Source organism: Rhamphochromis longiceps, linkage group LG8, assembly GCF_057381845.1.
Source record: "Rhamphochromis longiceps isolate RC_006_pf linkage group LG8, R_longiceps_female_GT1.1, whole genome shotgun sequence".
NCBI lineage: Eukaryota > Metazoa > Chordata > Actinopteri > Cichliformes > Cichlidae > Rhamphochromis > Rhamphochromis longiceps.
This window is the reverse complement of record NC_140564.1, coordinates 1,992,479-2,017,621: the sequence shown is the minus strand read 5'-3', so window position 1 is coordinate 2,017,621 and position 25,143 is coordinate 1,992,479. Positions and strand designations below refer to the sequence as shown.

Genomic DNA, 25,143 nt, shown 5'->3' with positions numbered 1-25,143 from the left:
GGCCAGCAGGCTTTTGGTAAAGCGACGCTTCCGGGTTCTCCGCAAATAGACAAATAAACTCGTTTTTAAACTTATGCAACGGTGGGAAAGTGTCTCCCGTGGACAGGGCTCAAAATGTCAGGCGGAAGCGGCTGCTGCTTGGCTCTGTTGCTCGTCTGGAGCCTGTGTGTGAGCGCACGCTGCAGGTTTCCTTCTCTGGACCACATCAGACCGAGAGCCAGCGACCGAGCGCAGGGCAGAGCGGTGACCGAGCTGCTGAGGCGGCTGCTGGGGAACAGATCGGCCGAGTTCATCGTGTCGATCAACGGGAGCCTCTCCAACGACAGCCTGGACGTGTGCGAGCTCAGGTCCACCAAAAACAACAAGGTCGTCGCCACAGGCAGCACCGGGGTGGCCGTGGCCTCCGGGATTTATAATTATTTGAAGTATTTTTGCAACTGCCACGTTTCCTGGTCCGGGAGTCAGCTGGATCTGCCCAGACCTTTGCCAAAGCTCACCGGCGTCCTGCGCATCAGCACCCCGCACAGGTCAGTGACCCGCACCGTCCTCACAAAGGTTTCTGCAGGCTTACAAGAGACCTGCGAGGGACCCGTTTAATGCGCCAAGTCCTTACAAAGGTTGGTGTCAAAGCCCTCTGTGACTGTCTCACCTGGTTAGACCGTGTGTCCAAACTGTGAGCAGCTCACGTTTCATTTTCATGTCAGAGACAACAAACTGACACTTCCTGACCTCACACACAGCAAACAACAGGAGGAAAGAAAGTGTGTGTGCTTTCCCCACACAGACATCGGATCAGCTGTAATGCGTTTAGACCCCCAGAACTTGAAGTGTGGGCAACATCTGCTACATGAATTGAATCTTTATTTTGAACGTGGTACAAAAAAAAAATACAACCACATAGAAAAAAAAGAGACAAACAAACAAAACAAAAGGAAAACAAAGAAACCGCAACAAAAAAAAACATGCATTTTAAAAGAATTCTTATTTTAAAGGTGAAATGTTTGTCTCACTCCTAGAAGTGTGTGTTTTGTGAGTATAAGATAAGAGATAAGATAAGATAGAACTTTATTAATCCCTCGGGTGGGTTCCTCTGGGAAATTCGACTTCCAAAAAGCACAGCAACGACCGAAGTTACAGTTACAGAATTGATATATATATATACACACACACACACACACACACACACACACACACACATATATATATATATATATATATATATATATATATATATATATATTATTACAGAGACAAATATAAATAAAATATACAAAGGGGATAAATAGAATAAATAGGAATAAAAAATAAAAATACAAGTGAATTGCACATTTCAAGTATTGAGTCTATTGCACTGTTGACTATTTACAAAAAGTATTGCACAAGGTATTGTACAGTGAGGTGAAGAGGCACTACAGCTTAGTTGTTCCCCCCTCCTTTGTCCTCCTGTCTCCCCTCCCTCTCCCCTCCAGAGAGGAGTTAAACAGTCTGATGGCGTGTGGGACAAAGGAGTTTTTAAGTCTGTTAGTTCTTGTCTTGGGGAGAAGCAACCTGTCACTGAACAGACTCTTCTGGTTGTTAATGGCCGTGTGCAGAGGATGCCCAGCATTGTTCATAATGTCCATCAGTTTCTTTAATGTCCTTTTCTCTGCCACTGTCACCAGAGTGTCCAGCTTCATGCCGACCACAGAGCTAGCCCTCCTGATCAGTTTCTCCAGCCTGGATGAGTCCTTCTTTGCTGTGCTGCTCCCCCAGCACACCACAGCATAGAAAAGTACTCCAGCAACCACCGACTGGTAAAACATCCTCAGGAGCTTCCTGCAGATGTTAAAAGACCTCAGCCTCCTGAGGAAGTACAGTCGGCTTTGGGCTTTTTTATACAGGTGCTCTGTGTTGCATGACCAGTCCAGTTTATTGTCCACCCACAGCCCGAGGTACTTGTACTTGTTGACCACCTCCACCTCCTCCCCCTCTATCTGAACCGGTAGTGGACCTTCTCTGGACCTCCCGAAGTCCACAACCAGTTCCTTTGTCTTTGAGGTGTTGAGTTGCAGGTGGTTTGTGTGACTCCATGCGACAAAGTTCCTCACCAGACTTCTGTACTCCTCTTCCTGATCATCCCAGATACAGCCCATGATGGCTGTGTCGTCTGCAAACTTCTGAATATGGCATAATTCAGAGTTGTAGCAGAAGTCAGAGGTGTACAGGGTGAAGAGAAGAGGGGACAGCACAGTTCCCTGTGGTGCTCCTGTGCTGCTGACCACAGTGTCAGACGTGATGTCCTTCAGCCTGACGTACTGTGGTCTGTCGGTGAGGTAGTCGGAGATCCAGGCCACCAGGCAGGGGTCCACCTCCATCCTGTTCAGTTTTTCCTGAAGCATACAGGGCCGGATGGTATTAAAGGCACTGGAAAAGTCAAGAAACAGGATCCTGACCGTGCCTTTTCCCCCATCCAGGTGTGAGTGGGCTCTGTGTAGGAGGTACAGGATGGCATCCTCCACTCCGACACCCGCCTTGTATGCAAACTGTAGTGGGTCCTGGGCATGTTGTACCTGTGGTCGGAGGAGGTTGAGGAAGAGCCGCTCTAGAGTCTTCATAAGATGTGACGTCAGTGCCACCGGTCGGAAGTCATTCAGCTCATTGGGCCGGTTCTTTTTAGGGACCGGGACGATGCAGGATGTCTTCCATAGGGTGGGCACTCTCCCCAGTCGCAGACTGAGGTTGAAGACTCGTTGTAGCGGCTTCCCAAGTTCAGCAGCACACGCCTTAAGCATCCTAGGACACACCTTGTCTGGGCCTGCTGCCTTTCTGGGGCGAAGCTTCCTCAGTTGCCTCCTGACCTGATCCACTGTGACACTGGGAGATGTTTGGGAGGGGGGGAGATGTCTTGCTGCTGAGAGAGGGATTGGAGGAGGGGGGTGTCATGGTGTCAGGAAGGGGGGGAAGCGAGGGAGGCAGGAGAGTGGGGAGAGGACTTTGTAGTGAAGGTGAGGGTGAGGGTGAGGGTGGGGGGGTTGTGGGCTGGTCAAACCTGTTGAAGAAGTTGTTGAGTTCGTTTGCCTTCTCCACAGTCCCCCCCACTGTGCTTTTCTTGGTGTTGTGGCCTGTGATGGTTTTCACACCATTCCAGACCTCCCTCATATTGTTCCTCTCCAACTTCTGCTCCACCTTCCTCCTGTAGGTGTCCTTTGCTTCCCTCAGGCAGCGTTTCACCTCCCTCTGTGCTGCTTTCATCTCCTCCTTCACTTTGCTCCTGAAAGCCTTATAGTGAGAGTATAGAGAGAGTATAAGAAGCTATAAAACATTATTTCATTCACAGGTCATTGGCTACGTGACTTAAATATTTTTAGTTTTCCCAAAATAATGGCCAGGGCCCGTATCCCTAAAGATTCTGAGAATCCTCTCAGAGAGCTCCTAACTTAACCTAAAAATTCCTTGCCAGGAGTTTTAGCTTAGAAGTGATTCCAGAACATTTTCAGTGAACTCTGAGCAAGGAATGGATGGAAAATCCTATCTTAGTGAGGAGGTGTGGTTGACCCCGTTGCTAGGTATGAGTCATCATTTCAAAAGCCGTGATTGGTTGATCCTACAAGTTTGATGGAAATGAGCTTTTGGTGATAATGAGCAAAGGATGTACCCTCAAATCAATAAACATATTATATACTCTAATCTTATGCTGACTGTAATTGTAAATAATATTTCACATTCAAGAAAATATCTGGAAAATGAATAGTAAGCTGTAGGGGTTATAGCCATTAGAATCTAAAATATGTGAAAACTTAAACTCATTACACCCTGTTCAAATAATGATTCGTGTCTTATTTGCTCATATTAATATCCTAGCTGGCATATTTTGTACTTTCACTCCCATATGGACCCCGTTGAAAACAAGATGGCCTATCTCAAGAGGCTGTCCTTAATGAAGTAGAAATCACAACGTTACAAGTCCAGTGTGGTCTTAACGAGGGTAACATGGCTCAGCTTTTAGCAATGTCTGTGATTGCAGACCCAAGTCATCACTGCTGCATTGTTGCATTTTCCCGGTTGCCAAATACCTCGGGGTTGTGATTACTTTCGTCTCCGGTGTAATAGCGTTGTGGCGTCGAGTTGGTGAAGTAATTGCATCTCTAAGGAGATCCACCACAAACATGATTCCTGCACGATCCAATCTGTAGCATCTCAATAATTCCCTGTCATCCAGTGTTTGCAGGACATCTCTCCTGCCTCTTCTGTTGGCCATTTTGTGCAGCTGCTTAGGGGAACTCCTAAGCCACTAAAAGTCCTCTTCCCTGCTCTTAGCAGATCTCGCCTTAGGAGCCCTTTTAAGCGCTAGGAATCTTGAGGAATAGCTTTTATATTAACTGGGATTGTCGTGTCACTTTTAGGGGAAATTCTAAGAAAACGTCATGACTCTGAGAATTTTCTTAGAATTTGGCCGCTAGGAGCCACTTTTTGCACAAAGATTCTTTAGGGATACGGGCCCTGGTCCCTACAGAGGGGGACAGAGGTTTTAGGCCGCTGCACTCATAGTGTCACAGCTCCATTAACATGTAACAGGAAGGTAAACAAATCTCAGTCTGTCAGTTCTTTATTTGTTGTTGACACAGCCATTGTCCACTTTTTACTTTACTGGAGTTTTTACATTTTTAATTCACTATATATTTTAGACTTGGATTAAAAAAACAAACAAAAATCCTCAAACATGTCATGTCACATTTTCCCGTTCAGGTTTAAGCTCCATGTAGTCACAGACAGCTGGTTGGGAGGTTCACCACTGGTGATGTTACAGAGCATCCCAGTCCTGCTGTCAGATGAAATTACAGTTCACATGTACATAACTAAGAAAAATGTTTTCCCACCAAATCCACTTCACACCCGTTACATTGGATGTTCACCAGCTCCTCTCAGTCGTTCATGGGAACTGCTCTCCACAGAGTGGACCTGTTGCAGTCACAGCCCCCGATGGCATCACGACAGTCGATTGTTCTTATAGTTCTCCGTCACCTAAGAACAATTGCACATCGAGTGCTTTTGTGACAGGTTCAAACTACACACAGGACGATGCCGGGGTACCGTCTCAGCCTGAACAAACCCGGGTGCATGAGAAATGGAGCGTTGTCACACATTTGTCATTGTTTTCTCTGAGCACTTGTACTGCCGCCAGGCCCTTTAAAGGACTCTCCTTTCAGTTGTCTGTTGTGCATTAGACCCGGATCAGCTCACTGCAGCTATGTCATGTGCAGAGTGGCTGGGCTGAACCATCGGCAGCATGTGTGGTTCAGTTTGTTTTGCTCATGTCTGTAACATAGTTGTGGGGAGCAGTGTGTAATCCTTCAGCATCATACAGGGAGTGTCTACACCCAGGCCTCCACTCTCACTTCACTGGAACAGTTGAAGTGTTGTAGCTTTATTTATGTGTTTTTCTTTTTGACTGTTCCTGTTTAAACTTCAGTGCTATATTTAAGCACCGTGTTGTGATTTTGGTGCCCTGTAAATAAAATTGAATTATATGAAAAGTTTATATGTTGGTGTTGTAACTCTGTACTTCATGAGTGGCTTTGAATCCAACCGCTCACAAACAGGACAGCTGAAGGAATGACAGTGAACGATGCTGATTAGGTCTGGACTGTATGGACTCAAGGAACAACTTTGTACTCAAAGGTGTTAACTGTTGTTCAAGACAGTGACAGACTGGTGACCTGTCCAGGGTGCGACCCTGCCTCTCACTCTAATACAGTGGGGCAAAAAAGTATTTAGTCAGCCACCGATTGTGCAAGTTCCCCCACCTAAAATGATGACAGAGGTCAGTAATTTGCACCAGAGGTACACTTCAACTGTGAGAGACAGAATGTGAAAAAAAATCCATGAATCCACATGGTAGGATTTGTAAAGAATTTATTCGTAAATCAGGGTGGAAAATAAGTATTTGGTCACCTCAAACAAGGAAAATCTCTGGCTCTCACAGACCTGTAACGTCTTCTGTAAGAAGCTTTTCTGTCCCCCACTCGTTACCTGTATGAATGGCACCTGTTTGAACTCATCATCTGTATAAAAGACACCTGTCCACAGCCTCAAACAGTCAGACTCCAAACTCCGCCATGGCCAAGACCAAAGAGCTTTCGAAGGACACCAGGAAAAGTATTGTAGACCTGCACCAGACTGGGAAGAGTGAATCTACAATAGGCAAGCAGCTTGGTGTGAAAAAATCAACTGTGGGAGCAATCATCAGAAAATGGAAGACATACAAGACCACTGATAATCTCCCTCGATCTGGGGCTCCACGCAAGATCTCATCCCGTGGGGTCAAAATGATCATGAGAACGGTGAGCAAAGATCCCAGAACCACACGGGGGGACCTGGTGAATGACCTGCAGAGAGCTGGGACCAAAGTAACAAAGGTCACCATCAGTAACACACTACAACGGCAGGGAATCAAATCCCGCAGTGCCAGATTTTGAGCCAAAACCTCCTTCCATCAGTGAGAACTTTGAAGATGAAACGAGGCTGGGTCTTCCAACATGACAATGATCCAAAACACACCGCCCGGGCAACAAAGGAGTGGCTCCGTAAGAAGCATTTGAAAGTCCTGGAGTGGCCTAGCCAGTCTCCAGACCTCAAACCCATAGAAAATCTGTGGCGGGAGTTGAAAGTCCGTGTTGCTCGGCGACAGCCCCAAAACATCACTGCTCTCGAGAAGATCTGCATGGAGGAATGGGCCAAAATACCAGCTACTGTGTGTGCAAACCTGGTAAAGACCTATAGTAAACGTTTGACCTCTGTTATTGCCAACAAAGGTTATGTTACAAAGTATTGAGTTGTATTTTTGTTATTGACCAAATACTTATTTTCCACCCTGATTTACAAATAAATTCTTTACAAATCCTACCATGTGGATTTGTAACCCAGATCATTGGTTGAGTTGGGATTTCTGATTATTTGTGGTCACTGAACGCACCACTGTGCCGTGCGCATAGCCACTCTCTAGTCCAGCTACAGAGTTTTTCCTTCCGTTCATCCGATGAGGCGCATGCTGCTCTCGTGCCCTCTACGAGCTGGAAATTCGGGTACAGTAGACATTTGAGTTGCTGTAAATAGTTTTAAAAACCTTTATATGTGAAGCTAATGATTTAATATGTTGTTAGGAAAAAGTCTTGTAGCGGTTACAAACGTGAAGCGGAGCTGAGTCCGACAGCATTCGCCATTACACGAACTCCTCTGGTGAGTTAGCGTGCAGCTCATGTTCGTATGAAATGTTTTGTGCCTTATTATATTGCAGTGAGGTATCAAATCTACTGCTGTCATGTTGTTAAGAAAGAGGCTAAATATTGTATAACGTGTGTTATTGGCTGACTGTTAGCAAGCTAGCCGTTAAGTGAGCCTAGCTAATGTCCTGAAATGGCGGCCGACACGAGGTCAGTTACAGTGTTATTATGTTATGCCTAAGAGAACAGCATTGATAAGCATTGTTAACTGCATTTATGTTCTGTTATGTTGTATTTTGACAAACCTGTATTATTATAATGGTAAGTCTGTTAAATAAGCCGTTAGTGACATGGACACTGAGTCAGTGGTACTGAGACTTATGAACATTTCAGTTAATTCTTCTGCACACTAGTGTGTAGGCTGGTTTGTTTGCCCTTTTGGTGCCCTGGATCCTACTGGATGAACTGCCTTGTGGAAGTCCTCATCTGATGACTCTGCCGAACCGTCCTGGCAAATAGATGGTCGTTGCTGCTTGCTGGATGCTATTATTGGATGCTACACCGTTCCAACAGAGCGGTAGGAACAATTCAAAGGGCCCCAACGATGCGCTTTATTTTTCCCTGAGCTCAGGTGATTTTTTTTATTTTGGCCAAAGGACCTTAAAGGATACATATTTGATTTTATTTATTTTATTTTTCTTATGACACTGAGTGGAAAGACACTACAAAAAAAAGGGGGTTTATTATTTAAAATTGTGTCAAATAAATGTGTTTATGCTAAGTAAGTGTGGTGTCCATTGTGTGCTGGAAGCCTTATTGTTCCTGTGGTGGAGCAGCTACTACCAATCTCCTTTACGAAACTAGCTTCTGACAGGATACAGGTATTTGGGATACATTTGATTTCTTGTAACCTATTTTTAGAGAAACTGTGATTCTGGGTTAAACATCGGGGTGAAATTGATGACACTGACACCTAGTGAACTGCCCAAGGTCAACAGTCCTGATTTCCACGCATTAAAGGTTTGGCGTAAGTACAGATTGCGTTACAAGTGGCGAGCCAGCCAGGAGATTGGTGAAAAGTAGCACCTTGACTTTCCAGCTCACAACACCTACCTTTTCATTTTTCCTTGACCCTATCGTGTTGGACATGGATCTTTGCAGACGTTTTGATGTAGATGGCCAGTGCTCACTTTTTGTGACTGGCGTTGAAGGGATTTACACAGATGATGACATTGCTAGTGTTTTTTCAGTAAATGGTAAAGTTTCTCGGATAGTTCGAATTCCAGATGAATCAAACCAGCCAGAGGGTAGAGTCCTGATAGAATATTTGTCCGATCAAGCCATTTCCAAGATCAACCCTCAGATCTTAGGTGACTTGCCGAGCCCCAAGGATTCTGCTATCGGTTGGTCTGTCAAAACCATTCGAGATGTTGCTCAGGAAGAGGTAGGCAAGGAGTTAGCTCGTAGATATTTAGAAGAACTGAAGGCTGTTGGAGATAGTGGTAAAGCAGGTTTCTTGAGTGTTATTCAGAGTGAGGTCAAAGAAGTTCGACATAACTCTGAGATTCCTGACACACAGCCACACACAGCTCAGGATGGGGACACATCCCTCCATGACACTGTAGTTAGTGATCATGATGAACCTAATCACTACATACAGACCCACAATGCACCTGATAGTGCTGTGGTGAACCCTGTTAATATCGACCACAGTCTCCTTAACCCACCTCAGATTCAAAAAGTTGTTGTTGAGCACGTTTTCAGAAATGACTCAACAGCCCCGTGGTCTACACAAACCAGACTGCGCACCTTTTCTGGCCGTGCTCCTAGGCCCAATGGTGAGGTAGACTATGAAACATGGCCCACACAAGTGGACCTTCTTGTCAGTGATTGCTCTCTTAGTGATGTGCAAAAGGTTAGGAAAATACTTGAAAGTTTGCTAAGTCCAGCAGCCGATGTTGTTAAGTTGCTTGGTGTGAGCTCACCACCCAGGGCTTATGTTAGGCAGCTCGATTCCGCTTTCAGTGTTGTAGAGGACGGAGAAGAGTTATTTACAACCTTTCTCAGCTCCAACCAGAATAGCGGAGAAAAGCCCTCAGCATATTTGAACAGACTCCATAGCCTCCTTACTCGAGCTATTTCTAGAGGGGGAGTCTCTGTCGAAACTTTGAGCGAACACCTACTCAGACAGTTTATTAGAGGCTGCTGGGACCAGAGTCTCATTATAGCTCTCCAACTAGAAAACAAAAAGAACAGTCCACCAACATTCCCAGATCTACTCCTTATGTTGAGGACCGAGGAAGGTCGTAGATCTGCAAAGCTAGACAGGATGAAAAAACATCTGGGTGCTACAAAAGCAGCTGTACATGCCCACTCCATTTTTGATGTACCCTCCTATGATGATGAGCCCGTTCCGACACAGACTGCAAAGCGCAGCGAAGCATCTAAGCTTGAGAGGAGAATGGATGAGCTTTCAAAGCAGGTAGAGAAACTGAGTCAAAGGTCCAAGAATTCTCCTTTTGACAGTGAGCTTAGTGCAGCGTTAAAACAGAGGCAAGAAGAAACTGTTAAACTTGAAAGCAAAATAGATGAGTTGTCTAAACAACTCAGAGAGCTCACTCAGAACCAAAAATGTCCTAAAGAGAATAATAGTGGCAAAGACTTCCTTACGGCAAGAAATAGCAGCGCCAGGAGACCAGTTAAGGTTCCCTCTATGCCAAAAGCATGGTTCTGCTTTAGATGTGGTGAAGATAACCACATTGCCGCTCGATGCCCAAATGAACCCAACCAGGCACTAGTCCGCCAGAAGAATGCTGAGTTAAAGGAAAAGCAAGGAAGGTTCCAAGCCCAACAGGTTACTGAGCCTTTTGCTTTAAACTTGTAGCGGCTCCTGCTGTGGGACGTCCAGGAGCTGAGACCAGCATTAGTCCCGCCTCAAGTGACCAAAGAATTGATGTTCAGAGCAAAATAAAGACCCAGACAACGGTTCAAGATTTCAGTTCCCAATCCCGCTTGCCACCCGGTCTGATAGGTCCTCGTTGTTCAGCTTCTGTTTTGGTTGAGGGTGTGCAATGCAACTCTATCATGGATAGTGGTTCACAAGTCACTACAATCTCCGAATCATTTCACAAGGATAAGCTGGCACATCTCCCCATTCAGCCCATTCAAGCATTGCTTGAGATTGAGGGTGCAGGTGGACAGCACGTTCCCTACCTTGGTTATGTTGAGACCCACATCACTTTTCCTCACAACATTACAGGCAAAGAGGAAGAGTTGGTTGTTTTGGCTCTTGTTGTGCCTGAGTGCCATTTTAACAGGAGAATACCAGTTTTGATTGGTACCAATGCACTGTTAAGACTCCATGATAAGTTATCTGAACGTGACGGTCCAGATTTCCTTCACAGACTGTGTTCCAGAGATGTAGCACTGGTTCTCCAGCACTTGGCTAAACAAATGGATGATTGCCACATACACCCAGTGAGGTTGCACGGGAAAGTACCAGTCACCATCCCTGCCAACCACAAGTGCTGTTTAATGGGCGATGTTAGGCTGAGAAAGAACACTCCTAACGTAAGTTTCGTCCTTGAACCAAATGAACACGACAAGTTACCTGGTGGTTTATTTCTTGAAACTGCTTTGATAGACATCCCTTACAAAGCTAAGAGTAAGGTTCCAGTCGTCTTGCAGAACTTGAGTGGGCATAGTATTGTATTGCAACCAGGAAGTACAGTTGCCCAGGTATGTGTAACCCAGCACATTTCACCCCTGGTGCCTGTTTCAAATGCTTCTTCTCATGACAAGTTTGATGGAGAGAAGCTTAAGTTTAATCTTGATGAGTCACCCATCTCTGAAGAATGGAAAGAGCGCATCACCACCAAGCTCAAGTCTATTTCAGAAGTGTTTGCGGTTGATGATCTGTCTTATGGTCACACCACTGTGGTAAAACACCACATTCGGCTGAACGATGACACGCCGTTTAAGGAACGGTCGAGGCCCATCCACCCAAGTGACAGAGAAGCTGTCAAGCAACACCTCAAAGAACTGCTTAATGCAGGGGTTATTAGGGAGTCAGAGAGCCCCTACGCATCTCCAATAGTAGTTGTGCGTAAAAAGGATGGTTCAATCAGGTTGTGCGTTGATTACCGCAAGTTGAACGCACGGACCATTAGGGATGCTTATGCCCTCCCAAACATTGAGGAGACCTTCACGGCCCTTAGTGGTGCCAAGTGGTTCTCGGTCATGGACCTCAAATCAGGCTATTATCAGGTTGAGATGGCCGAGGAAGATAAAGCTAAAACTGCTTTTGTCTGTCCTCTTGGGTTTTACGAGTTTAATCGCCTGCCTCAGGGCGTTACAAATGCCCCAAGTACGTTTCAACGACTGATGGAGAAGTGTGTTGGGGGTTTGAACTTGAGTGAGGTACTTGTGTTTTTGGATGATCTGATTGTGTTTTCAGACACCCTGGAGGAACATGAGGTGAGACTCATGAGGGTGCTGAACCGGTTGAGGGACTTTGGGTTGAAGCTGTCCCCAGAAAAATGTCATTTCTTTAGGCCCTCGGTGAAGTACCTTGGCCATGTGGTTGATGCCCAAGGAGTTCACACAGATCCTGATAAGATCTCAGCTTTGAAAACATGGCCTCGTCCTACAAACAAGAGAGAGTTAAAATGTTTCCTAGGCTTTGCCGGTTATTACCGGAGATTCATTGATGGATACTCAAAGATCGCAAAGCCTTTAAATAGTCTCACGGCTGGTTACTACTCACCCAAAAAGAGGGGTAAAGTGTATCTTGGAGAACATTTCAGACAACCATAAAACATTAACTTACCTTTTGGAGAGGAGTGGACACCTGAATGTGAAAATGCGTTTAAGACTTTGATTGAGAGATTGACATCGGCACCTGTCCTTGCTTTTGCCAACCCACAGCTACCATATGTCCTGCACACTGATGCCAGTCGTGAAGGCTTGGGTGCAGCGCTCTACCAAGAGCAGGACGGGAAGCTGAGAGCTGTGGCTTATGCAAGCAGGGGACTTTCCAAAAGTGAGAGAAACTATCCCACTCACAAACTTGAATTTCTAGCTTTGAAGTGGGCAGTTTGTGAGAAGTTTAACAGCTACCTTTATGGCGCTAACTTCACCATTGTGACGGATAACAATCCTCTCACGTATGTACTGACATCTGCAAAGTTAGATGCTGCTGGTCATCGCTGGTTAGCTGCGCTGTCTACTTATCAGTTCACCGTTAAGTACAGGGCCGGTCATGCCAATCGCGATGCAGATGGGCTGTCCCGACGACCACAAGCTCCTCCTTTTGAAGATGAGGATTTCATCAAAGAAAGGGAGAGAGTTGATGACATGAAAAACCGTCTTCTAGAGGTGAGCAACGAGATGAGTCACGAGGTGGTATCTGCCTTATGTCAACGCCATCTTGTGGTGTCAAAGATCGAGCACTGTTCAAATCTAGAACAACCCTTGGCTGTAGAGTCTCTTGCTGTTGATCCCTCAACAGTTGCGGATGTATTTGGAGAAGACACATTACCATCTATGACAAGCTCTGACTGGTATAAAGCTCAGAGGGATGACCCGGTTGTCTCACGTGTCATTACCTTCGTTGAAAGAGCTCAAAAGCCCAGCTTCAGAGAAAAAAACCTTGAAGCTCCTGATGTTAGGCTCCTTCTCAAGGAGTGGAGAAGACTCGAAATGAGAGATGGAGTATTGTACAGGAAATGGACAAATAGAGACAACACTGTATGGCAGTTAGTCCTACCTGAACAGTTCAGAGGGAAAGCGTTGCGTGGAGTGCATGATGAAGTTGGTCATCTTGGTTTTGAACGAGCACTGCATCTTGCCCGTTCCAGATTCTATTGGCCAATGATGACAAAGTCTGTAGAAGAGAAGTGCAGACAGTGTCCACGCTGTGTCAGGAGGAAAGCAGTGCCTCAGAAGGCAGCGCCTCTTGAAAATATTATAGCAACTTACCCGCTTGAACTCGTCTGTATGGACTATTTGTCAGTTGAGCCAGACAACAGAGACACCCGGAACATATTAGTTATCACTGACCATTTTACAAAGTTTGCTGTGGCAGTGCCAACTAAAGATCAGAAGTCCAGGACCATTGCAAAAGCTCTGTGGGAGAACTTCATAGTTCATTATGGGTTTCCCAGTCGTCTACTCAGTGATCAGGGTAGAGACTTTGAATCTCACACAATCAAAGAGCTATGTGCGTTGATAGGAGCAGACAAAATCCGCACTACACCTTATCATCCTCGCGGAAACCCGGTGGAAAGGTTTAACCGGACGCTTCTTGATATGTTGGGTACGTTGGAAGAGGAAGACAAATCTCACTGGAGGGACTTTGTTAAACCCTTAGTTCATGCGTATAACTGCACGAGGAACGACACAACTGGTTTCTCTCCTTATGAACTGATGTTTGGCAGACAACCCCGACTACCCATTGATTTAGTCTTAGGTATCCAACCTGAAAATGCCAACCATAAGTCTCATTCAGAGTATGTGAACAACCTTCGTCAACGTCTGGAGGAGAGCTACACCCTAGCTGCAAAAAACTCCCAGAAGATCGGAGAAAGGAATAAATTTAGGTTTGACAAGAGGATTAGAGTGGCCGAGCTCTGTGCAGGTGACAGGGTTTTGGTTAGAAACATGAGTGTCAGAGGTAAACACAAAATCTCAGACAGGTGGGAACAGAAAGTACATGTTGTGGTTAAACGAATCAATGATGGCCCTGTCTATGTTGTGGAACCCGAGTTGGGAGACGGACCAAAACGCACCTTACACAGGGATCTCCTTCTACCGTGTGGGTTCTTACCTGTGGAAGAAATAGCAGGGAGCAGATCTCATGGGTCCTCTAAAGGGAAGAAACTGAGAAACAAAGCCGAAAGAGAAGTACAATCTTCTGATGACCCTGATGGTCAGGAAGATGAGGTATACAGTGATGAGGACGAAGTGTGTCCAGCTTTTGCGGTTCCAGAAATAATAACCAGAGGTCCTTTTATCCAGACTGAAAGGCAGGTTATCACACCTCAGCTGTCCACTGGGGATGTGCATTCTAGTTTGCCCCGTGCAGAGCCACAAGATGAGTCACACGCACGAGAAACACCCAGTCATGTTTCTGAACCTGAGCCTGTCATGGTCCTGGGCCATGTTGGCCCAGTGTTCTTAGTTTTCTTGTATGTTTGTATTTTGTTCCTTATTTAGGCCATGTTTTCTGAGTTGCCCTGTTGTGTTGTTCCCTAAGTGTTTTCCCTTCATGGCTTTTACCCCCTGTGTGCCCCTCTGTGTATCTGTGAGCCCTCGTCTCTCCTTATGTTTTATTCCATGTTTCCCCTGCCCATTATGTCCAAGTTCTCCCCGTGCTCTCTCTCTCCCCCCTGTGTGCCCTCTGTGTATTTATGAGCCCTCGTCTCCCTTTGTGGTTGTTTCATGTTTCCCCAGCCCGTTATGTCTGTGTTTTCCCCGTGCTCTCTCTCCTCCTGTCTGAACCTCTGTGCACTTCCTGTTTACTTTGTGACTCTCACGCCCGTACATGTCATGTTCAGTTCACCCCGCCCTGTCTCGTTATGATTATCAGTGTCACCTGTGTTCCCCGTGTGTTCCCACTTTCCTCGTTTACCCTCTGTGTATTTCTGTCTGCGTCTCCCTCTGTTCAGCGTGACGTCGTCCCTCATGCTGTGTGTGGATCTCCCTGTGTCTCCCTGTGAGTTCTTAGTTTATGGTTTCCCAGTTTAGTCTAGTTTGTATGTTTGTTCTCCCAGCAAATAAAGCTGTGTTTTGAGTTCACCTCCCCGAGTCTGTGAGTCCTGCATTTTGGGTCCAACTCCTGTCTGCCGCACAGCGATTCCTGACAGAGCCTTTGTTACACTCAGAAAGCAATGAGGTGACCACATCTCCCATTCCATCTGATGAAGGTCCAGGTTGGGTTGTTATTGACATTCCTGAACAAACAGAACCTGTTGAAATGAATCAAGAAAGCAGCGACACTGCTGAGCGGAGTTTAGAGCCAGAGACAGTAGAGTTGCGGCGTTCTGGGAGAGAGAGACGCCAACCTCGTAAACTAACTTATGATGAGTTAGGTGAGCCTTTAATTTTGGCTCTCAGTTCCTTTTTGTCAGAGTTTCGCAATTGTATTCTCTCAGAGCACTTTCCTTCACACACCTGTTAAGTCAAGTGTGCATGCAGAGACTCATGCACTTTAGAGGGGGAGAGTGTAACCCAGATCATTGGTTGAATATGGGATTTCTGATTATTTGTGGTCACTGAACGCACCACTGTGCCGTGCGCATAGCCACTCTCTAGTCCAGCTACAGAGTTTTTCCTTCCGTTCATCCGATGAGGCGCATGCTGCTCTCGTGCCCTCTACGAGCTGGAAATTCGGGTACAGTAGACATTTGAGTTGCTGTAAATAGTTTTAAAAACCTTTATATGTGAAGCTAATGATTTAATATGTTGTTAGGAAAAAGTCTTGTAGCGGTTACAAACGTGAAGCGGAGCTGAGTCCGACAGCATTCGCCATTACACGAACTCCTCTGGTGAGTTAGCGTGCAGCTCATGTTCGTATGAAATGTTTTGTGCCTTATTATATTGCAGTGAGGTATCAAATCTACTGCTGTCATGTTGTTAAGAAAGAGGCTAAATATTGTATAACGTGTGTTATTGGCTGACTGTTAGCAAGCTAGCCGTTAAGTGAGCCTAGCTAATGTCCTGAAATGGCGGCCGACACGAGGTCAGTTACAGTGTTATTATGTTATGCCTAAGAGAACAGCATTGATAAGCATTGTTAACTGCATTTATGTTCTGTTATGTTGTATTTTGACAAACCTGTATTATTATAATGGTAAGTCTGTTAAATAAGCCGTTAGTGACATGGACACTGAGTCAGTGGTACTGAGACTTATGAACATTTCAGTTAATTCTTCTGCACACTAGTGTGTAGGCTGGTTTGTTTGCCCTTTTGGTGCCCTGGATCCTACTGGATGAACTGCCTTGTGGAAGTCCTCATCTGATGACTCTGCCGAACCGTCCTGGCAAATAGATGGTCGTTGCTGCTTGCTGGATGCTATTATTGGATGCTACACCGTTCCAACAGAGCGGTAGGAACAATTCAAAGGGCCCCAACGATGCGCTTTATTTTTCCCTGAGCTCAGGTGATTTTTTTTTTTTTTTTTTGGCCAAAGGACCTTAAAGGATACATATTTGATTTTATTTATTTATTTATTTTATTTTTCTTATGACACTGAGTGGAAAGACACTACAAAAAAAAGGGGGTTTATTATTTAAAATTGTGTCAAATAAATGTGTTTATGCTAAGTAAGTGTGGTGTCCATTGTGTGCTGGAAGCCTTATTGTTCCTGTGGTGGAGCAGCTACTACCAATCTCCTTTACGAAACTAGCTTCTGACAGGATACAGGTATTTGGGATACATTTGATTTCTTGTAACCTATTTTTAGAGAAACTGTGATTCTGGGTTAAACATCGGGGTGAAATTGATGACACTGACACCTAGTGAACTGCCCAAGGTCAACAGTCCTGATTTCCACACATTAAAGGTTTGGCGTAAGTACAGATTGCGTTACAGATTCATGGATTTTTGTTTTCACATTCTGTCTCTCACAGTTGAAGTGTACCTCTGGTGCAAATTACTGACCTCTGTCATCATTTTAGGTGGGGGAACTTGCACAATCGGTGGCTGACTAAATACTTTTTTGCCCCACTGTAGGTGATAGGCTCTAGCCTATTAGGCTGTATTACCCAGTTTTAACCCTGAGGTTACCTGGATACCTCCAAATCCCTCCTCCTAGGACAGCCAGGCAGTCACAGAAACACAACAGTTTGCAGCCACCTCTTTCTCCAGGTGTTTTTTTTCAACAAATCAGCATTGTCAACCACTACAACAATGCACTTGCAGTGTTAAGTTGATGCACACCTTCAGACTTTGGTGCCTCCCTTCATTCTGCTGGAGAACTTTGAATGTGAGGAGAGCTGCAGAGTGAAGGAGGGGCAGGGCTGTGTGATTTAGAGTATATTTTGAGGACACATAAATAGTATTACAGTTTAACTGATTAACACAAACTGTTTTTATCATCATGTCTTTAAAACATGATATAGAGCTCAGCGATCACATTTATCAAGCAGAATAGTTTGGCTTTACAGGTTATTGGGAAAAGAACCTGTTCTAATACAGCAATAACACTGCAAACTATCAATCACACCATCCATCACATCAAGCTTCCACTTATCGTTTTCAGGATCCTATCCCAGCTGTCGTAGGGCGAGACAGGTTGGCAGTCTGTCGCAGGGCCAACACACAGGGACAGACAGCCATTCACACCTATTTAGATTTTTCACCAACCTATCCCCACAAACTGCATGTCTTTGGACGGTGGGAGGAAGCCGGAGTACCCGGGAAGAACCCACGCAAACTCCACACGGAAAGACCCGGCCTGATGGTGGAATTGAACTCAGGACCTTCTTGCTGTGAGGCAACAGTGCTAACCACCGTGCTATAATCACACCATTATACTACATTTGTATTATATTTCTGTATTAAATAAAATGCATTTCTAAGCCACATATTTGTGTATTTGTATCTAGATTCCGGTACTATCAGAACGTCTGCACCTTTAGTTATTCCTCCGTGTGGTGGGACTGGCCGAGATGGGAGAGAGAGATTGATTGGATGGCACTGAATGGAATCAATCTGCCGCTGGCTTTCACTGGCCAAGAAGCCCTGTGGCAGGAGGTGAGGAAGTCTGAAAGTTCAGCTATGTTTTTTTTCTCTTCAGCTCTTGCAATGATATGAATCAGGACTAGATCAGCTTTTGTACTTCAGTTCTGTAGTGTGTTTAACAGCTGGTTGGCATAATTCTCTGAGCAGTACGGGGAAGAAGTTAAAGTTGGAGGAGAACAGGCTCAGCCAGAAGCCAGTACATAAGACGTCTAGGAAACTTTGCTTAACACTGAAATAAGTTGGGACTAGATACAAAATGCTGACTGTGAGTGTTTAGAAGCTGCTCTTGTTGTTTTTAGGTTTACCGTGCTCTCGGGTTAAACCAGTCAGAGATAGAAGAGTTCTTCTCCGGTCCGGCGTTCCTTGCCTGGAACCGTATGGCAAACTTGTTCAAGTTTGGTGGACCTCTGCCGCAGTCCTGGCACGTGAACCAGCTCTACCTTCAAGTAATCAAACCTCAACACAGCAACATGTCAATGGACCAAAACCATTTGTGTTTAAACCAAGTTGAATGTACGCTGAGACGCTGCTGTGGACTCAATCATCTCACATCACTTTTTCCTCACTTTTTCCAGTTTAAGATTTTAGAGCGGATGAGATCCTTTGGCATGATCCCCGTGCTGCCGGCCTTCTCTGGAAACATCCCCAAGGGAGTCCTCAGGTCACTCTTCTTTATGTCTCAACATCATTTTCTGCTCTGTGCCACAGCAAACTTAGTCTTATAGGTACTTACAGCCAAACCAGTGCTACCATTAATAATTACAAGAACCAGTCTGATTGGCTGCGGGTATTTATTTTTCTTACAGATGTGTGATGATTATCTGCCGTTACAGCACTGGGACTAGAGTGTGGGGCAAGTTAACATGAAAAGTGTTGATAGGAGTGAGACGTTCTGCAACTACTAACTATCAACTTGACCAGTTAATTTAATGAGCAATGCAGTCTGCCTGTGTGTTCATGATGTTACTGTTACTTTGCCACATAAACAGCATTGTTGAGGCTCAAAATAATAGATTTTCTGGGGTTAATTGTGATTTGAAGTACAAATGCTGTAAAGTCAATAAATATAAAAAGTGGATAAAAATAGACTGTGAAGAAAATGGCCAGTACCTCCTGACATGTAGTGAAATATTATCAAGAAGACCAAGCATCACTAATTTTACTTGAATGTAGTTAAATCTAGTCCGTGTTTGCTGTTACTGTCCTTCTGACAAACTGATCTTTGTTTCTCTGTTACACCGTCACTGAGTCTTATTCTTACCTTGTGAAAGAAACAAGTACACATGCAACATACATCGCGTTTATCTAACATGCGCAGCCATCAGTTTTGTGCTTACCACCATACGCATGCTGGTAATGCCACATGTAAGGAAACACAGTGATCTCGACCTGAGGCTGAGAAAGCTCTGAGGATGTTGTGGGGCAGGATTCACATGGATGCGTTTCAGGCTTTGACACGCTCGCTTCTCATTCGCTTTGGTTGGAGTGACGTCACGAGCTGCCAAACTGAACTATGGATCCGTTGGTCCGCTTTGCTCATGCTGTTTAACTTTGGAAGTGCCAGCCAATCAGAGCACACGTGTTTTTATTCAGACACACAAATGCAACTGCTAGCCAATGAAATCATGTTATGCAAATATCCCGAGACAGTCATTTGGCACCAAAACCCAGCAGACATTGATCATTGCAGTAAAAGTTACTAACAGGTCGCCACCTGGGTGACTATGGCCCAGGTGGTAGAGCGGGTCATATACTAATCCACAGGTTGGTGGTTCGATCTCAGGCTCCTCCTGTGCCAAATAATTCTTGGGTGAGATGCTGAATCGTGACGTGTCTGTGTGAGTGTTAGATAGAGGTTAACTACAGATAAAAACACTGGGTGAAGGTATTTGTGACCAGAGGGGAGCAAAAAGTTCTTTGAGTGCTCAAGTTCAGTAGAAAGGCGCTACAAGTACCAGACCATTTACCTTCGTTAAAATGAAATGGTCTGTATAGCGCTTTGCTTAGTCCCTGTGGACCCCAAAGCGCTTTACACATCCACCCATTCACACACTGGTGATGGCAGCTACATGTAGCCACAGCCACCCTGGGGCGCACTGACAGAGGCGAGGCTGCTGGACACTGGCGCCACCGGGCCCTCTGACCACCACCAGTAGACAACGGCTGTATTGTCCAAGGACACAACGACCGAGACTGTCGGAGCCAGCGCTCGAACCGGCAACCTTTCAATTACAAGATGAACTCCCAACTCTTGAGCCACGATCACACCTTGCCAAATGTGTTTGTCACTAGTAAAGTTAGGAATATTAGGCGTAGCATTTAATGAACTCTCATGTTCATCTCAGCTAGCCTGTTTTAAACACACTATACCACCGTCTCTTATAAAGAAGGTTTCTCGTCTGTTTTTGAGCATTTCATGTTGGAATTAAATAATTACATTTCATCAAAAGAGGCAACAATTCTGAAACTCTGGATATTTTCCACTGATAAAAAGAACCAGACCTACCACACAGTACGGTAGGCTCCATAACAGATCATGAATGTGTGCCTGGGTTAGTCCACTTACACAGCACGATGGATCCAAAATGGAGTCGCAGTAGATCTGATTTCCCAAATCATGCCATCTGGATCCATGTTGGATCTGTAGTTTGTCCCAGCACAATCTGTATTATTCAAAAATGATACAGAAATATGTCAAATCTAGCTGCCCGAGATGTAGATATAAGAAAGCTCAGGCATTCTTATAACATGCTTGCCTTTACTGATGAAGCTGCCTTTTTTCCATTTATTTTCATCTGCACTGTGTTTGTCTTGTTTATCTCTGTTTTAGAATTTAAAAAAAGAAACGCTTTAATCACTTTTTCCTGGTAGTCAGAGTTGTTTGAATTGGTTTGTTAGTTTGTCCTGTAGCAGCAAACTGCATCTCTGTGTCCGTCAAACGTATTTCATGTAACCACTCTGTGACTAGAGAGTTAGTATTGCTGCTGCTTGCTTGTGTTTCAGGCTGTATCCAGAGGCCAGAGTAACCAGACTGGGGCCATGGTCTCATTTCAACTGCAGCTACTCATGTTCGCTTGTCTTAGATCCACAAGACCCCCTTTTCCATCACATTGGTTCCCTGTATCTGTCCCAAGTGCTGAAGCAATTTGGGACGGATCACATTTACAGCACAGACACCTTCAATGAAATGACTCCACCCTCCTCTGACCCCGCCTACCTGTCTGCAGTCAGTCGCTCAGTCTTTGCCTCAATGACAGCAGGTGAGTGTTTGAATCAGCTGCCTGAACCGTGACAATTTCTGGGTCCAAGTACAATAATTTGCCCTAGTTTGTTGCCCCACAGATGACCTGTTGTACAATTTTCTTGCACAGACAGTTTGCTAAAGCTCCCTGCTGATTTTGAGCCATGTTCAAGAGCTGGTCTATTGTCTGGCCCTTATCCAAATGTTTTTCTCTCCAGTTGATCCCCAGGCAGTCTGGCTGATGCAAGGTTGGCTGTTCTTCAGCGATGCAGCGTTCTGGAAACCAGCCCAGATTCAGGCCCTACTACACGGAGTGCCCCTTGGACGGATGATTGTGCTGGACCTGTTTGCAGAGACCGAGCCAATCTTCTCCTACACAGAGTCTTTCTATGGGCAGCCCTTCATTTGGTGTATGTTGCAGAACTTTGGGGGCAACAGTGGGCTGTTTGGTACAGTTGAGAGCATCAATTCAGGCCCTTTTAAAGCCTTGCATTTCCCAAACTCCACCTTAGTAGGCATAGGCATGACACCAGAAGGCATTGAGCAGAATCCTGTGACGTATGAACTGATGAGTGAGCTGGCTTGGCGCAAGGAGCCAGTCAACTTGGCCAAGTGGGTGTCGCTCTATGCCATACGTCGCTATGGCAATACACAAGAGAGCCTGACTGCTGCATGGAGGCTCTTATTTGCCAGCATTTACAACTGCAGTGACCCACACTACCGAAACCACAACCACAGCCCACTGGTCCGCAGACCATCCTTTCACATGAACACTGGGCTTTGGTATGACCCCGCTGACTTGTACAAAGCTTGGAAACTCATCATGGATGCAGCTCCTTCTCTTATGTCCAAAGAGACATTCAGGTACGATCTTGTGGATGTGACACGGGAGGTGCTACAAGTACTGACTACGTCCTTTTATCGAGATATTGCAGATGCTTTCAAGAAGCAAAACCTGTCAGAGTTGCTGACTGCAGGTGGTGTGCTAGTCTATGACCTCTTGCCGGAGCTCAATCGATTGCTGAGTAGCAACCGAAACTTCCTGTTGGGGACGTGGCTGGAGCGAGCTCGGTCCCTCGCCGTGGATGACAAGGAGGCGCAGCTCTATGACATGAATGCCAGAAACCAGATCACTCTCTGGGGTCCCAGTGGTGAGATCCTGGACTATGCCAGCAAAGAGTGGGGGGGGCTCATTGAGGACTACTATGCCCAGCGATGGGGCCTGTTTGTCCAAACGTTGGTGGAATGCCTGAACAGCGGACAACCCTTCAAGCAGGCTGCCTTCAACCAGGCGGTATTCCAAATAGAAAAAGGATTCATTTACAACGGCAGAAAGTACCCGACCAAACCTCAGGGAGACACGTACGAGATCGCTTATAGGATCTTCCTCAAGTACTTTCCACAGGCCCTAAACAGACTATAGTGAGCAGAGAGAACATTTTTGAAAAACTTGCAAGTAACAGCTTGAAGAATGTGTTTGTCCACTTTCAGTCGTCCTCGGCTGTCCCTGAACAAACTGCTTGGGTTTACAGGAACAATCTGTTTTTTGCACACTTACTGAAATCAGCAACGGGTGGTTTTGTCTGTTCTTGGAAGATTATTTTCACGTTATGCTCAGATTGATCACATTCCCAATAATGCTCCGTATCAGAGGAGGAAGTATCAGATCTCTTCTCGACTGTTTGAGGTGTTCTACAAACTCTGTGGTACTGTTTTAGACTGAACACATCGTAAGGAAAATGTTTCACATATTCACCATTTCAGATTAATACGAGAAGACTGACAGGAATCTCCAATCTGCGCTTCAATTGTAGAAAGTCTGGATCTGTCCAATCCAGTCTGCATGCATAACCTGCTGTGTGCCTGAAATGCGCACTTCAGTGTCCCGCTACTGTTAGTGGGAAAATCTAGCAAGGAAGTAGAAGCACATTTAACACACAATAATGTGTAGTTATAGTTTCAACTGTAACGCAGACACGAGTCTGATCTCCATCTTTAGTCGCACAGAAAGCAAATCTGAATATTGGACATGTTAAACTTTAAGTGAATAATATGCTGTTTTTAGAAACTGACTCTGTTATGCATTAGTCTGAAGTTAATTTGGATATTGTGATTTTTTTTTTTCTTGCTTTTTCTAAACGACATGAGCGACAGGAATATGTTTTATAGAACTGACATTAAGTAGAGACAGAAGAAGAAGGCCAGCGTCCTACTTATAGAACTGTTTGGGTGCTTCAGACGCTGTTTAACAACCACCTCCTGTATTTAGAGCTCCTGCTAACATGTTCAGTTAAACGTAGTAATAATCCACAAAGGTCTTCCAAACAGATGAATTTGTATTTAGCAATGAACGATAAAGCTGACAAGCTCATGTATTCTTGTCTGAATGATTATTCTGATTAAAAAATATATATTTTTATATCAAAATAAACACCTGTCAGACTTCGACATGTCAAAGGAATCGGTTACTTTTTCAGAAAAACAGTTGTGTTCATCACATTGAAGATGTTGATCAGAACTGACCCCTCGAAGCGTAGATCACAGGACTCGGCCTGTGCAAAGGTGCCCCAGAAACAGTCCAGCACAAAGTAGCAGGACGTGAGCTGCAAGCTTGGGCACGGTACACTGCCTTTATGACCATTAAAAAAGCTGGTGGAGAAAGCATTTAAAATGGAGCATAAGTTAAAAATTTAACCCCGACTGAAAAATACTTTGTGTGTATTTCAGGAGCTGCATGAAACCATTTATAACATTTCTCATTAATGAAGGCATCTTTTAAATATCTCTGAAATGTGCAGTGACTCTCACCGGTCCCCAGGACAGCCCCCAGCTGGCTCCCCAGGCATGGCGTCAGACCAGGTGGGGTTCTCCCAGATAATGGACAGAGAATCCCGAGTACTGGAGCCCTCCCTGAGGTCCCTGCCACAGTATCCTCGAGGCTTGACGAGGATGTCGCCTTCAGGGGCCACTGCTGCCTGATTTTCAGGACCAGGATCAGAAATCCCGAAGTAAATTATGGGTTACAGCAGGCAGCACGCTAAATGGTGCATGCGCACATACAGACGAACCCTCTGACCAAACTTTACACAAACATCACTTGGGAAAGACATGTCAAGCGCGTCCATGCTCACAGGTGTACACACGGGTGATCACAAACTACACCCTTTTTGGCTCCTACCTCAAAGCACACTGTGTTCTGTTGATCTTATGTGCTGCACAATAATGTTTAACATTTAGTATTTACTGTCATATTCCCATATATCATTGTGATGTTGTTTATTCTATTACTCTTGTTCTCTTCTGCTTGTTTTCTTTTTTCTTTCTCAGCAGGTGATCCAGGTGATTGATATATGCTTTTTTCTTTCTTTCTTTTTTTCTGCTCATTCTGTTGGTTTTTGTCTTTTGCCCTTCTCCCCCGTCCCTCTTCTCAGCTGTTTCTCTTTCCCTCTTTCTTTCTCCCCTTCTTTCCCCCAGTCAAGTCTGTCCCGTATTCAGTAAGTGAAAATAAAATAAACAATAAAAGGTGAATCAAATGGACCATTACAGCAAGGCTGGGATGGTCAATTTGGTAAAGTAAATCCGTTGGGCATCTTTCTTTGCCTTTAGACAAGAATTCTGATGCAAAAGAGCCAAACAGGACAGGCAAAAAAAAAAAAAAAGGAAAGATATGTCAGAGAAGTAGGCTGATAGGGAAACAACAACGAAAATACATAACATGAGGTGAGAGGAGGAGAAAAAAACTACACTCAGACTAAGCTCGTACTGGGAGAACAGAAAAAACACCCCAGCACAAAAAGCACATGACTGTCAATACACCACAGAAACACAAGACAAGCAACAGGGGCGGGTAAAGGTGAGAGAGAGCCGGTGTAGACAAGCATGTCTGCGCTGGTCCAGGGGACAGGCATCGAAGGCGAAGACCAGGTATGACTGATTGATAATACTTTATTTATCCCAAG

General features: G+C 45.0%; 1 protein-coding gene across 1 annotated transcript; it reads left to right on the top strand.

Annotated features, from left to right (window-relative positions):
* naglu (N-acetylglucosaminidase, alpha) lies at positions 1-24,697 on the top strand. The gene is made up of 6 exons (XM_085415437.1): positions 1-527; positions 17,808-17,955; positions 18,243-18,389; positions 18,519-18,604; positions 20,947-21,203; positions 21,403-24,697. The coding sequence occupies exons 1-6, from the start codon at positions 115-117 to the stop codon at positions 22,605-22,607; spliced, it is 2,256 nt and encodes a 751-aa protein (XP_085271563.1). The 5' UTR covers positions 1-114; the 3' UTR covers positions 22,608-24,697.
* The last annotated feature ends 446 nt before the right edge of the window (positions 24,698-25,143 follow it).

Excerpts from the sequence above, each read along its gene's own strand:
- naglu (XM_085415437.1), top strand. The coding sequence starts at position 115 with ATGTCAGGCGGAAGCGGCTGCTGCTTGGCTCTGTTGCTCGTCTGGAGC. Across the intron at positions 528-17,807 it reads CGCATCAGCACCCCGCACAG|ATTCCGGTACTATCAGAACG; the intron begins GTCAGTGACCCG and ends ATTTGTATCTAG. Across the intron at positions 18,390-18,518 it reads TGAACCAGCTCTACCTTCAA|TTTAAGATTTTAGAGCGGAT; the intron begins GTAATCAAACCT and ends CACTTTTTCCAG.